General features: G+C 44.6%; 1 protein-coding gene and 1 pseudogene across 3 annotated transcripts in view; both read left to right on the plus strand.

The window, feature by feature from the left end:
* PPT1 (palmitoyl-protein thioesterase 1) overlaps window positions 1–13,484 on the plus strand; it is a 71,706-nt gene that overhangs the window by 38,608 nt on the left and 19,614 nt on the right. For 2 of the 3 annotated variants that reach the window (XM_077844624.1, XM_077844623.1), the window contains exons 2-4: window positions 11,635–11,744; window positions 12,153–12,280; window positions 12,815–12,885. In XM_077844624.1, the coding sequence (XP_077700750.1) occupies window positions 11,661–11,744; window positions 12,153–12,280; window positions 12,815–12,885 (283 nt within the window). In that variant the 5' untranslated portion in view covers window positions 11,635–11,660. Of the gene's footprint in view, window positions 1–6,872; window positions 7,030–11,634; window positions 11,745–12,152; window positions 12,281–12,814; window positions 12,886–13,484 lie in introns of those variants that run through there. The other variant, XM_077844622.1, reaches the window with a different exon arrangement.
* Window positions 3,307–3,407, plus strand: LOC144282791 (U6 spliceosomal RNA; annotated as a pseudogene).

The raw sequence follows: 13,484 nt of genomic DNA on the forward strand, positions 1-13,484 counted from the left end.
CCCAACTGAGCCACCCAGGTGCCCTTTTTTTTTTTTTTTTTTTAAGTAATCTCTTCACCCGACATGGGGCTTGAACTCACAACCCCAAGATCCCTCAAGAGTTGCATGCTTTATGGGCTGAGCCAGGCAGGTGTCCCCAAACCAAGAAATCTCGGTATTACTTTTATCCATTGCTGCCATCAGGTAATGGTATCGTGATCTTTTTTCATGGCTCAAATAATGGAAATCGGTTATTTCTCAGTCTGAGAGAATTCACTGTAAGTGGCCACTTGGTAAATTCTCTGTTCATTTTATTGAAAAGCCAGTATGTTCTAAATCTGGATTATTAATACGTATGATGTGTTTTTAATAGCAGGCAACTTGGGGTGCCTTGAGTGGCTCATTCAGCTAAATGCTTTGAGTCCTTTGGCTCAAGTCATGACCCCAGGGGCTTGGGATCAAGCCCCGCATCGGGCTCCCTGATCTGTGGGGAGCCTGCTTCTCCTTATCCCTCTGCCTGCCGCTCCCCCTTCTTGTGCTCTTTCTCTTTCTGTGTCAGGTAAATAAGTAAAATCTTTAAGATAATAGCAAGCAACCTAATTAAAAAATTTTCATTTACATAAAGCAGTTTCATTTCTTGTGTGCAATAATAATAATAACAACACACAACTGAAACCTATGAGCAATTCAGGTTCTACTCCATGTTCCCACTGTTCCTTGTCTGTTCAGGGAATGGATATGTATCTTACTAACTTTCAGTACTCTTTGAGGTCACACTGAATTTCAGGCTCTGTAAGTTCTCACTTACTGTTACAATATTAATAAGCTTCAGAGGCTGTTTATTAAAATAACAATCTGGTGTTGACTTAAATTGGAAGAATTCTACTTGTCTCTTACTGAATGGTTCCTCCTAAAACCAAATCCAGAGGAAGTAAGAACTCTATTGGTGCCTTTCTACATGGATACTTTGAACTATTTGATTAAAAAGTGTTTGGGTCGGGGATGATCGTTTTAATCTCTTTGTGGTTTTCATTTGCCTTTATTGTGATTATTTCAAGCCATCTTTCCACATTAATAATTCCATTTACAGCCATGTCTACTCTACTCCTTGCTTTTTTGATGTATTTATTAGCTCTATAATGATATTGTTTCGGTCTTGGCTTTGTTGGATGTGCAATTTCTCTATTCATCTCTTTCAGTTGTTTATCTCATTTTTGAGTTTTTAAAATTATTTATTTATTATTATTTTCATTTTTGAGTTCTTTTTTTTATATATATTTTTAAGACTTTATTTATTTATTCATAGAGATGCAGAGAGAGAGAGAGGCAGAGGCACAGGCAGAGGGAGAAGCAGGCTCCATGCAGAGAGCCTGACGTGGGACTCGATCCCGCGACTCCAGGATCATGCCCTGGGCTGCAGGAGGCGCTAAACCGCTGCACCACCGGGGCTGCCCTATTTTTGAGTTCTTAATCGAGCTCATTTTCTTCGTAGGTTATCCTAGAATTCAAAGCACTTGGGGTGAACGCCTTTGATTTCTCTCCTTGCCTCCTAAATTCCTTGCCACTTTATCTGTTTTTTTTTTAAATTTTTTATTTATATATAATAGTCACAGAGAGAGAGAGAGAGAGAGAGAGAGAGAGAGAGGCAGAGACACAGGCAGAGGGAGAAGCAGGCTCCATGCACCGGAAGCCCGACGTGGGATTCGATCCCGGGTCTCCAGGATCGCGCCCTGGGCCAAAGGCAGGCGCCAAACCGCTGCGCCACCCAGGGGTCCCCTTGCCACTTTATCTGAAACCAACTTGGTTTTCCTAATGAACTGCAGCTTGAAGGCTGTTATTTTATGCCGTATGCACTTTTTCTTTCCTTTTTTTAAAATTTATTTATTCATAGAGATGGAGAGAGAGAGAGAGACAGAGAGAGAGAGAGAGAGAGAGAGAGGCAGAGGGAGAAGCAGGCTCCATGCAGAGAGCCTGACATGGGACTCAATCCCGGGGCTTCAGGATCACGCCCTGGGCTGCAGGCGGCGCTAAACCGCTGCGCCACCGGGGCTGCCCTGCACTTTTTCTATGATTTATAAGCTTGTCTGAAAGAGAGGAGGGCAGAACTCAGGGGCAACGGTAGGCACCCTTTATTAGAATACCTACATTCCTCTATGTCTTCCATGTTTTCTGAAATTTTAGAAGTCTGTTTCAGAGTTCACTCTACTAGAGGTTGTTGTATCCCATTCCAACATGAAAGAGCCTCAGTCCTTGGAACCCTCTCTCTCAATTAAGTATTAGCTCTCCTGCACTCATCACAGCCACCTAAAACACCTAGCCTGCTCTCCACTTCTCATTGCACCTTCTCCTGGATAGTCATTTTCACTTCTCTGGAGAGAAGAGGTTGAAGATAAAGACACTACTTAATTCTCTTCTCTCTTGGAATAGACGTGCATATGTATGTATTGATTCCAAAGATTTTGTGAACCTAGCAATATGGATTTTGATGGAATGGAGGCAGGACTGGAAGCCTTAATTTACTCCAGACCAGAATATTCTATTTCTTTCTTTCACTGTTGACATTTAAGATACTGAGTTGTGGCCCTTTGTTCCCTGTGGATGAAATTTTAACTTTCTTAGGTATTGGCGGAAACAGAGCCTATGAGAAAGCTTTATTTCGTCATCTTAATCAAAAAGTATAATAATTTTTAAAGAGATTTTATTTATTTATTTATTCATGAGAGACACAGGGAGAGAGGCAGAGACATAGAGGGAGAAGCAGGCTCCATGCAGGGAGCTCAAGGTGGGACTCGATCCTGGGACCATGTCCTGGCCCAAAGGCAGACACTCAACCGCTGAGCCACCCAGGCGTCCCAAACAGTATAATAATTTTTGATGTATATATACATTATACACTTTTTAATTATATCTTTGATGTATGTACATCTTATTTTTTTTCTGACTATAAAAGTTAAGGTATCTCTATCAAACCATTATGATGTACACCTTAAGCTAATGCTGTGTCGTATGTCAATTATATCAATAAAACCGGGGGGGGGCGGGGAGAAAATAAAAGTTATGTATCTTTTGTTGTAAAAATTCAAGCCATACTTATGTATAAAAAGTCAAAAGTGGTGGGGCACCTGGATAGCTCAGTGAAGCGGCTGACTCTTGGTTTCAGCTCAGGTCATGATCTCAATTGTGAGATCAAGTCCCGAGTCAGGTTCCATGCTCAGCACAGAGTCTGCTTCTCTCCTTCCTCTTCCCCTGCTAGCATGCACGTGTGTTCTCTCCCTCTCTCTCAAATAAATAAATAAATACACATTAAAAAAAAAAAGGTAAAACGTGGTGCTTACTTCTGTAGCACATATGCTAAAATTGGAACAATACGGAGATTAGCATGGCCCCTGCACAATGACTCACGAATTGGTGAAGCGTTCCTCCCCTCCCAAAAGTGAATAGTGAAAACTCTGTTGCCTTGCCAGCGCTTTAGCAATTCAGTGAAAATTAGAAATTCAGTGAAAAATCTAGACATACGTGAATAGATGTTTTTTTTTAATTTTTTTTTGTGAATAGATGTTTTAAGAACAGCTTTATTATGGTAGGTTTTACATACAATAAAATTCACCCATTTCATGTGTATGATCCAATGATTTAAAAAAATTTTTTTTTAATTTATTTATGATAGTCACACAGAGAGAGAGAGAGAGAGAATGGCAGAGACATAGGCAGAGGGAGAAGCAGGCTCCATGCACCGGGAACCCGATGTGGGATTCGATCCCGGGTCTCCAGGATCGCACCCTGGGCCAAAGGCAGGCGCTAAACCGCTGTGCCACCCAGGGATCCCTGATCCAATGATTTTTAAAAAGATTTTATTTATTTATTCATGAGAGACACATAGAGAGAAGCAGAGACATAGGCAGAGGAAGAAGCAGGCACCTCGAAGGGAGCCCAATGTGGGACTCAATCCTCAGACCCGGGATCAGGACCTGAGTGGAAGGTAGAAGCTCAACCGCTGAGCCACTCAGGCGTCACTGATCCAATGATTTTTAATAAACATAGAGTGGTACAAATGCAACCATCACTGTAACATATATACTTTTTGCAAAAATAAATAGTAACTTTCTTTGTTCCTAATCTATTCTCCCAATCTAATAAAGGGGCACCTGGTTGGCTCAGTTGGTGAAGCATTTGACTCTTGATCTCAGGGTCATGAGTTCAAGCCCCACATTGGGTGTAGATTACTTAAGAAAAAAAAAAAAACTTTAAAACGTACTTACCAATGCCCCCAGGATGCTAAACAGGGTTAGGAGTCTACTTTTTTATGTTTTTATTTTTTATTTATTTTTTTTAGGAGGCTACTTTTTTAATTTGTAGATTTTATTTATTTATTTGACAGAGAGAGAGAGAAAACACAAGCAGGGGGAGGTGCAGGCAGAGGGAGAAGCAGACTTTTTGCTTAAGCAGGGTGAGAGCCCAATGCAGGGCTTTGATCCCAGAACCCTGGGATCATGACCTGAGCTGAAGGCATATGCTTAACTGAATGAGCCACACAGGTGCTCAGGGAGGCTATTGTTTAGAGCTATGGGGTAGATCTGTTCTTGCCAGTTGAGCTACCTGACTTCCAAATATCAGCTGGGTTTATTCCACTTTCTTATATCAGTGAAATTTGCTATTGTAATTTAATTAAATTTTTGAAAATGTAAGCATAAAAAGATGTTTCTATGAAAACTAAGTTGAATGCTTTGGAAAGACTAGTTAAAAGCAAAATGATGAGGGACTCCTGGGTGGCTCAGAGGTTTAGCACCTGCTTTTGGCCCAGGGCGTGATCCTGGAGTCTAGGGATCAAATCCCATGTTGGGCTCCCTGCATGGAGCCTGCTTCTCCCTCTGCCTGTGTGTGTGTGTGTCTCTCTCTCATGAATAAACAAAATCTTTTTAAAAAAAGAAAGCAAAGTGGTGAAAACTTCTAAGTTAGGTATTGATGAGAATTCTGTGATTGTAAGAACTACACACGTCTAGAAGAACTTTGCATTCAGATTGCTTTACCAGTGCCCTCCAGTTAATGCCCCATTTTAAAGAAGCATTGAAAAAAATGATGGGTGATTTGTTAAAGGCAAGAAGTACAAATCATCTAAGAAACACTTCAGCCAGTGGCCCCATAATCACAGAAAAAGCCTGAGGCTATTTCAAAAGATTGATGAAGCAATTTACATTCACAAGTCTTTCCACCCCCCCCCCCCAAGTCTTAAATTTAAGGAAAACAGAGTGGCTTATATCTTAAAGTTACTTTTTTTAAAATTACATTAAAAAAAATAAACACAACTGTATACTGTATAATGCTTTACAATTCTGCATTTCTATGGATTTTTATCAAGTAACAACCAACCACCAGGCCCAACAGCATCAGATAAAAAGGGCTTCAGGTGGGTGTGCAACCACTTTTTCCTTTACCCTGTACAGAGGACTTTTTCATGTAGCTATATAAAAGTCTATCTTATCCTTTATAAAATTCACCTCACTGCATTCCATTGTATGGTGGTGGATACATCCTAATTTACTTGCCAAATTATGTATGACTATTCGGATAATTCTCGGAAAAAAATATTGTGAATGGGGAATTGAGAAGATGAAAATGGATTTAGATAACGAATTGGGCAATAGAACATGAAGTGGATTAAAGGGGGGGGGGTGATGCAAAAGGGAGAAACGGTGAAGGAGAGGCTCCTGCTCATTCAGCTCTGAGGTTAAGCCAGAAAGCAGCTGTGGTTTAAACATCCAACAGATGGGCACCTGACGGGCTCAGCGGTTGAGCGTCTGTCTGCCTTTGGCCCAGGGCGTGATCCTGGGGTCCTGGGATCGAGTCCCACGTCGGGCTCCCTGCATGAAGCCTGCTTCTCTCTCTGCCTGTGTCTCTGCCCCTCTCTCTTTCTGTGTCTCATTAATAAATAAATAAAAACTTTAAAAAATAATAAAAATCCAACAGATATTCGTGTCAGTCTAGAAGCCCTGCCCTTTCTTGCAAAACATCCCATTCCTGTCCACCTCTCCGTCTTGGCTCATTCCAGTCCTCCTGCATTTCATCTCTGCCTGTTGAAATCCCACATTTCCTTCACATCCAAGACAAATACCCCACACCAGGTCATTCGTAGCGCTGGCTGGAAATGACCTCTCTCCTTCCATTTTCTTTTCTTTTTAAAGATTTTATTTATTCATTCATGATAGATACGGGTGGGGGGAGCAGAGACACAGGCAGAGAGAGAAGCGGCTCCAATCAGGGAGCCCGAAGTGGGACTCGATCCCAGGACCCTTGGGTCACGCCCTGAGCCAAAGACAGATGCTCACTTACTGAGCCACCCAGGTGCCCCACGTATGTCTAGGCATTTATTTATTTTTTGTCTTTTTAAAGATCTTATTTATTCATGAGACACACAGAGAGAGAGGCAGAGACACAGGCAGAGGGAGAAGCAGGCTCCATGCAGGGAGCCCGATGGGGGACTCGACCCCGGGTCCCCAGGATCACGCCCTGGGCCGGAAGCAGGCGCTAACCCGCTGCCCACTCGGGCTGCCCCCTTCATTTTCTAATAGGGAGCCGGATGCCCCCTTCCTACCTTCCTTGCACGGAGCATGTTTCTCTCCAAGGCGCTACAGCGCAGGGGCTGCGCAACACCTGCCAGCAACTTGCTAGCCCTGCCAACTTTGCACCTGTCTCACATTCTCGGCTGCCTCAGCGTCCAGACCTGTAAAGTGGGGAGAAGGGCGTCCAGCGCTGTCAGGAGGCCGGAGGCCGCGGCGAGGATGCGCCGACGCAACCCGCGCCTCGGTGGGGCAGGAGCGCGGCGGGAGGCGAGGCGCGGACGGGCGGCCCCCGCGGGCGCCGAGGCCAGGCCCGGCCGCGGGGGGGGGGGGGGGTGTGTGCCGCGGCGGCGGTCACGTGATTGGGCCAAGATGGCGTCGCCCAGCTGCCTGTGGCTCCTGGCCGTCGCCCTCCTGCCGGGGTCCGGCGCTGCCCGGGCGCCCTGGCGTCTGGACCCGGCCGCGCCGCTGCCGCTGGTGATCTGGCATGGGATGGGTGAGCGAGAGCGGCGGGGTCGGAGGGGCCTGGCGCCTGCCCCGCTCGCCCCGACCTGGGTTCGCGTCTGCAGGGCGCGGGCGTGCCGGGCGAGGGCCGTGGTCGCGCGGCCCCCGGCTGGCCCGGCGTCTGCAGGATTTGGGGGGGCTGCTCTGCGGTGGAAGGGGGAGACGGGAGCGGGGACTGGCTTTCGGGAGGGCTCGCCGGGAGCCGTGCGTCGCGCTGGGGGGTTCGGGCTGTTCGCGGGGAATCCTCAGGGCCGGGGCGTCCGGGTGCGGCGGCGGCGGAGGCTGCGGGACCCGGACGGACATCCTCCCTTGAACGGAGATTTGTTAGGCACCTAGGGTTCTTTTTTTTTTTTTTTTTTACATTTAACGCGTCGTTATTGAGCACCTACGAGATGGTACGACAACCAACAGAGCAAATTTTTTGCTCTTTCGGAACTTACTCCCCCCGGGGGGTGGAGGCCGGGGTGGGGGTGGGGGTGGGGGTGGGGTGGGGGAGACAGACTCTTAAAAAATGGCGGGTCTCTGTTTTTTTTTTTTTTTTTTTAAGACTTTATTTATTTATTCTTGAAAGACACAGAGGGAGAAGCAGGCTCCATGCAGGGAGCCCGATGTGGGACTCGATCCCGGGACTCCAAGGATCACGCCCTGGGCCGAAGGCGGTGCTCAACCGCTGAGCCACCCAGGGATCCCCAAAATGACAGGTCTTAAAGTAAAATGGTGATAAGTGCAATGGAGAAAAATAAAGCAGGGAGGGGGCTACATATGGGAGGTGGGGGCTTGCAGTTTTATAAGCAAGGTCAGGAAAGGATTCATTGAGAAAGTGACATCTGTGCGGAGATGTGAAGTGGGTGAGGGAAGATGCCATGTGGATAGTTGGTAGAAGGAACAGTAAATGCAAAGGCCGGGAGGTGGAAATATGTCTGATATGTTGAAGAAACAACATTTAGGTCCGTGGGGCTGGAACTGAATGAGCAAGGAGAAAAAAATAGGGGTTTAGGTTAGGGGGGTGCCAACGTTGGGCCTGCCAACGGAGTTGGCTACAAAGAGATGGCTGGGTAGTCCTTGAGGCGTTTTGAGCACATGAGTGACCTGATATAACTTACATTTTAAAAGCACCAGTCTGGTTGCTATATATTTTTTTAAAGATTTTATTTATTTATTCATGATAGACACAGAGAGAAAGAGAGGCAGAGGGAGAAGCAGGCTCCATGCCGGGAGCCCGATGCGGGACTAGATCCGGGGACTCCAGGATCATGCCCTGGACCAAAGGCAGGCCCAAACCACTGAGCCACCCAGGGAATCCCCGTCTGGTTGCTCTATTAAGAATGGGGGATCCCTGGGTGGCGCAGTGGTTTAGCGCCTGCCTTTGGCCCAGGGCGCGATCCTGGAGACCCGGGATCGAATCCCATGTCAGGCTCCCTGTGCATGGAGCCTGCTTCTCCCTCTACCCGTGTCTCTGCCTCTCTCTCTCTCTCTCTCTCTCTCTCTCTGTGACTATCATAAATAAATGAAAAAAAAAAAAAAAAAGAAAATGTTTAAAAAAAAAAAAAAGAATGGATTGGGGAAACCTGGGTGGCTCAGTTCCTTAAGCATCTGACTCTTGATATCAGCTCTGGTCTTCATCTCAGGGTAGTGAGATCAAGCCCCGCGTTGGGCTCCAAGCCCAGTGTGGAGCCTACTTAAAAAAAAAAAAAAAAAGACTACAGTGGGTTACAGACATTTGCAGGGAGACAAGTTAGGAAGCTATTCTAGCAATTTAAACAAGAGATGGTGGTGACATGAAATAGTATAGTAAAAGAGGAGATGCTGAGAAGTGGTCAAAGTGTGAGTATCTTCTGAAGGCAGAACGAACGGAATTTGTTAATGCATTAGATTCAGGATGAGAGAGAGAGAAAGGAGCCAAGGATGATTCCCATGGGTTTAGGGCTGGACAAGTAGAAGGTTGAAGTTGTCATTATACCCAAATGGGGAAGTCTGCAGGGTCAGCAAATTTGGGGTGGGGAGATCAAGAGCCTGCTTTGGGACTTTCTAGATGTGAGATGCCTGTTAAGACATCCAGGAGACATTGGAGGGGCGTTTGGAGTTCAGAGTCCAGGACAGATACACAGGTTGGAGATTTAGGTTGGGGGTCTTCAACATATGGCTGACGTTTAAAGCCCCAAGACTGGGCAGGATCATGGGCTTGAGTGTACACAGGAGGGAAGAGATCTGAAGATTGAGCCCTCCAACATGTGGAGGTTGAGGAGATGAGGTGGAGCTAGCTGAGGAGACAGTGATGGTGGAGGGACATCTGGAGAGTGTAACGTCCAGGAAGGCCAGTCCATACAGAGGGAGTAATCAGTTATATAGAGTTTTATCAGTGGGTCAGCTGAGAACGGGTCATTGGGTTTAGCAATGTGAAGACCACTAATGACCCTAATAAAGGCAGTTTGCGGAGCATGAAGAGGATGACAGTTTTGTTAAAGAACACTGTTCAAAGAGAAATTAGAAAAAAAAAAAAAAAGAGAGAGAGAGAGAGAAATTTGAGTCCACAAATCTAGACAGAGCTCTGTGCTGGGCCCTGGGGCTATTGCAGCAGAGTTAAGTCACTACCGGAGAAATAAGAAGATGCTCTAAGCCTTAGCTTTTCTTTCAAAAATGAATTCTTCAGGTTCCCCTTAGGTTCGAAATGTGATGATTAAGCTCAGAATGGGAAATGACCTCAGCCTATTTCTCTTTGCTTCCCGTTTTTAAGTTTGGTTCCATGGAACAGGAAGCAGGGCTGGGAGTGGGATGAGGCAAGGAGGCCCCCATGGTGCAAAATTTAAGACGGCATTCCGTCTCCAGTTTGTAGAAGTTTAGGGTCAGCGCTTGCACGGACCTCAATTTTGGTGTCCCAGGTGCTTCACTTGCCTTTCTCTGGTCCTAGCCTTGAGTCTGACCCTTTTTTTTTTTTTTTTTTTTTTTTTGAGTCTGACTCTTAAGTGCTTTTGAGTCTGTTAACCCCAAGTGTTCCAGATGATAAGGGAGCATAATGTGCACCTCTGCTTATTTTTCAATTGTGAATCTGGTGTCCCAATTATATTGTGTGGGCTTTTGAAGTTTGTTATTACTTGATAAACATGAGCCAAGCAAAAAATGTTCTTTTTTTAAATTGGGGTGGAACTCAACATATGATTGGTTAACCATATTAAAATATATAATTAGTGGGATTTAGTGTATTCACAGTGTTGTACAACCACCAATTCTCTCCAATTTCAGAACTTTTTCATTACCCCAGGAAACACCTGGGATACTCCTTAAGTAATCACTCTATTCTGCACTCCCAATACCCTGTAGAAATGTCCAATCTGCTTTCTGCCTCTATAGGTTTGCCTATTCTGGATGAAGGTAATCATACATTATGTGATTTTTTTTTGTGTGTTTGGCATATTTCACTTACAATAATGTTTCTTAAGTTGATCCATATTGTAGCACCTGAGTGTTTCATTCTTTTTTTATGGCTGAATAATATTCCACTATGTATATACCACAGTTTATCCACTTACTCCTTGATGGACATTTGGGTCATTTCCACCCTTTAGCTCTTATGAATAATGCTGCCATAAACATTAATGTACAAGTTTCTGTTGGGCATGTTTTAATTTATGTGGGGTAGGTATCTAGAGGTGAAATTGCTGTGTCATATGGTAATTGTTAGGTTTACCGTTTTTTGAAGAACCACCAAACTTGTCACAGTGGTTGCATCATATTACATTCCCACCAGCAATGTACAAGGGTTCCTGTTTCTCTACATCCCTATTAATACATGTTACTTTCCATTTTTTAATTAAAAAAAATTTTTTTATTAAAGCCATCCTAGTAAGTATGAAATAGTCTCTCATTTAAGTTTTGATTTTCATTATCTTAATGACCAGTGATGTTGGGCATGTTTTCATGTGCTTGTTGGCCATCTGTATATCTTTTCTGGAGAGAGGTCTGTTGAAATTCTTTTTCCATTTTTTAATTAGATTAACTTCTTGTCGAGTTGTAAGAGTTCTTTGTATATCCTCGGTATAAATATGGGTTTACCCATATTGGATATGTATTTTGCAAATATTTTTTCCCATTATGTATGTTTCATGTTCTTAATAATGCCCTTTGGAACATAGAACTTTCACTTTATTTTTAAAGATTTTTTTTTTAAAGATTTTATTCATTTATTCATGATAGACATAGAGGGAGAAAGAGGCAGAGACACAGGCAGAGAGAGAAGCAGGCTCCATGCAGGAAGCCTGATGTGGGACCTGATCCTGGGACTCCAGGATCATGCCCTAGGCCAAAGGCAGGCGCCAAGCCGCTGAGCCACCCAGGGATCCCCTATTTTTAAAGATTTTATTTATTTATTCATGAGAGACACAGGGGGAGAGAGAGGCAGAAACATAGGCAGAGGGAGAAGCAGGCTCTCTGTGTGGAGTCTGGTGCGGGACTTGATTGATCCCAGGGCTCCGGGATCACGACCTGAGCCAAAGGCAGATACTCAACCATTGAGCCACCCAGGTGCCCCTGAAGCATAGAACTTTAAAAAAATGTGTAATATTTTGGTTCACGAGTATCCACTGTTGTCTTTGTTGTCTAGGAGACAGCTGTTGTAATCCCTTAAGCATGGGAGCTATTAAAAAAATGGTTGAGGAGAAAATACCTGGAATTTACGTCTTATCTTTAGAGATTGGGAAGACCCTGATGGAGGTAAGGCCTTTCACAGTTTTGACCCTTTGAAGGTTTGCTGACTGATTTCATACAATGTACTATTTTTTTAAAAGATTTTATTTATTTATTTAAGAGAGAGACAGAGAGCGTGTGCATGCATAAATAGTGGGAGGGGCAGAGGGAGAAGGAGAAGCAGACTGCCCACTGAGCAGGGAGCCCAGCACCTGAGATCATGGCCTGAGCTGAAGGCAGACACTTAACCACCCACGCGCCCCATAGAATGTACTATTCAAATACTTTGCCTTGCATTTTTAGCAGCGGATCATACAATGATACTTTAGCTCTTGAGTAGTGGGAGCTACTGGGAATTCCAACCTAACCAGGTTTGGCCTCTTAGAGAAGATGCATGGTTTTCATCCCGTCCTTTCTCTGTGGCTTCTCTTTTAGGATGTGGAGAACAGCTTCTTCTTGAATGTCAATTCCCAAGTAACAACTGTGTGTCAGATTCTTGCTAAGGATCCTAAATTGCATCAAGGCTACAATGCTATGGGATTCTCTCAGGGAGGCCAATTTCTGTAAGTCCCTTTCTTGTTGTATCACTTACATGGAATTCATTTTTTTCTTTTATTCAGATAGATCCATTCCTCGAATTCTTTTGAGCTCTTCATCTATCTTGGAAGGAAAGCTATTCTAAAATGTCTCCATGTGAAAAGCTTTATGGAACTTAATTTCTTTTTTTTTTTTTTTTTTAAAGATTTTATTTATTCATGAGAGACAGAGAGAGAGAGAGAGAGAGAGAGAGAGAGGCAGAGACACAGGCAGAGGGAGAAGCAGGCTCCATGCAGGGAGCCCAATGTGGGACTCGATCCTGGATCTCCAGGATCAGGCCCTGGCTGAAGGCAGCGCTAAACCACTGAGCCACCTCGGCTGCCCAGAACTTAATTTATTTTCTATGAAAGAAGAAGGATTTGTGTTTGGCCATATTGGGGGAAATCCTGACATCCCATGGCTTTGGGGAATCACAGAGGATGAAGTAGCTTAATCTGGGAAGTTGGTTGTTGATGATACATTTTTATCTGACAGTCAGCTGATAATTTTTTTTCCCACAGGAGGGCAGTGGCTCAGAGATGCCCATCACCTCCCATGATCAATCTAATCTCGATTGGGGGACAACATCAAGGTAACTTTGGCCTCCTTGCCTCCTTTTTTCTCTGTTCTAATCCACGTAACTTGATTTAAAAACATTCCAGTAGCTCTATTTGTACAAAAAGCCAGTGATCCTTGGAAAATCCTGTTTTCCCAGCTTATAACAAAGTAGCCAGAATTAAAGAAATAGGAAGAGACTCCGGATTCTAGAGTCTCTAGACTAGAAGACTAGTTCTTGGCTGCTGCCAAGAACACAGGTGAAATCAGTAGGTTGCTGTCTGCTTCTCTCCAGCTTGATGTGGAGGTGAGGTGAAATGGTTGCAGCTTCTTGGCAGGTAGGGGTTGAGTCAGGGAAGGCCAACAGCCTTTCCTGTTCTCTTTCTTTTCTTTTTTCTTTTAATATTTTTATTTATTTATTTGAAAGAGAGAGAAAGAAAGCGTGCATGAGTGGGGGCGGGGCAGAGGGAGAAGGAGAGGCATAGTCCCCGCTCAGCAGGGAGCCCCACACAGGGCTTGATCCCAGGACTCTGGGATCATGACCTGAGCTGAAGGCAGATGCTTAACTGAGTGAGCCACCCAGGTGCCCTGCCTTTCCTGTTTTCTGACATTGGTGATGTCCTATTGAATCTATGC

The sequence above is a fragment of the Canis aureus genome, chromosome 13, assembly GCF_053574225.1.
Source record: "Canis aureus isolate CA01 chromosome 13, VMU_Caureus_v.1.0, whole genome shotgun sequence".
Lineage (NCBI taxonomy): Eukaryota > Metazoa > Chordata > Mammalia > Carnivora > Canidae > Canis > Canis aureus.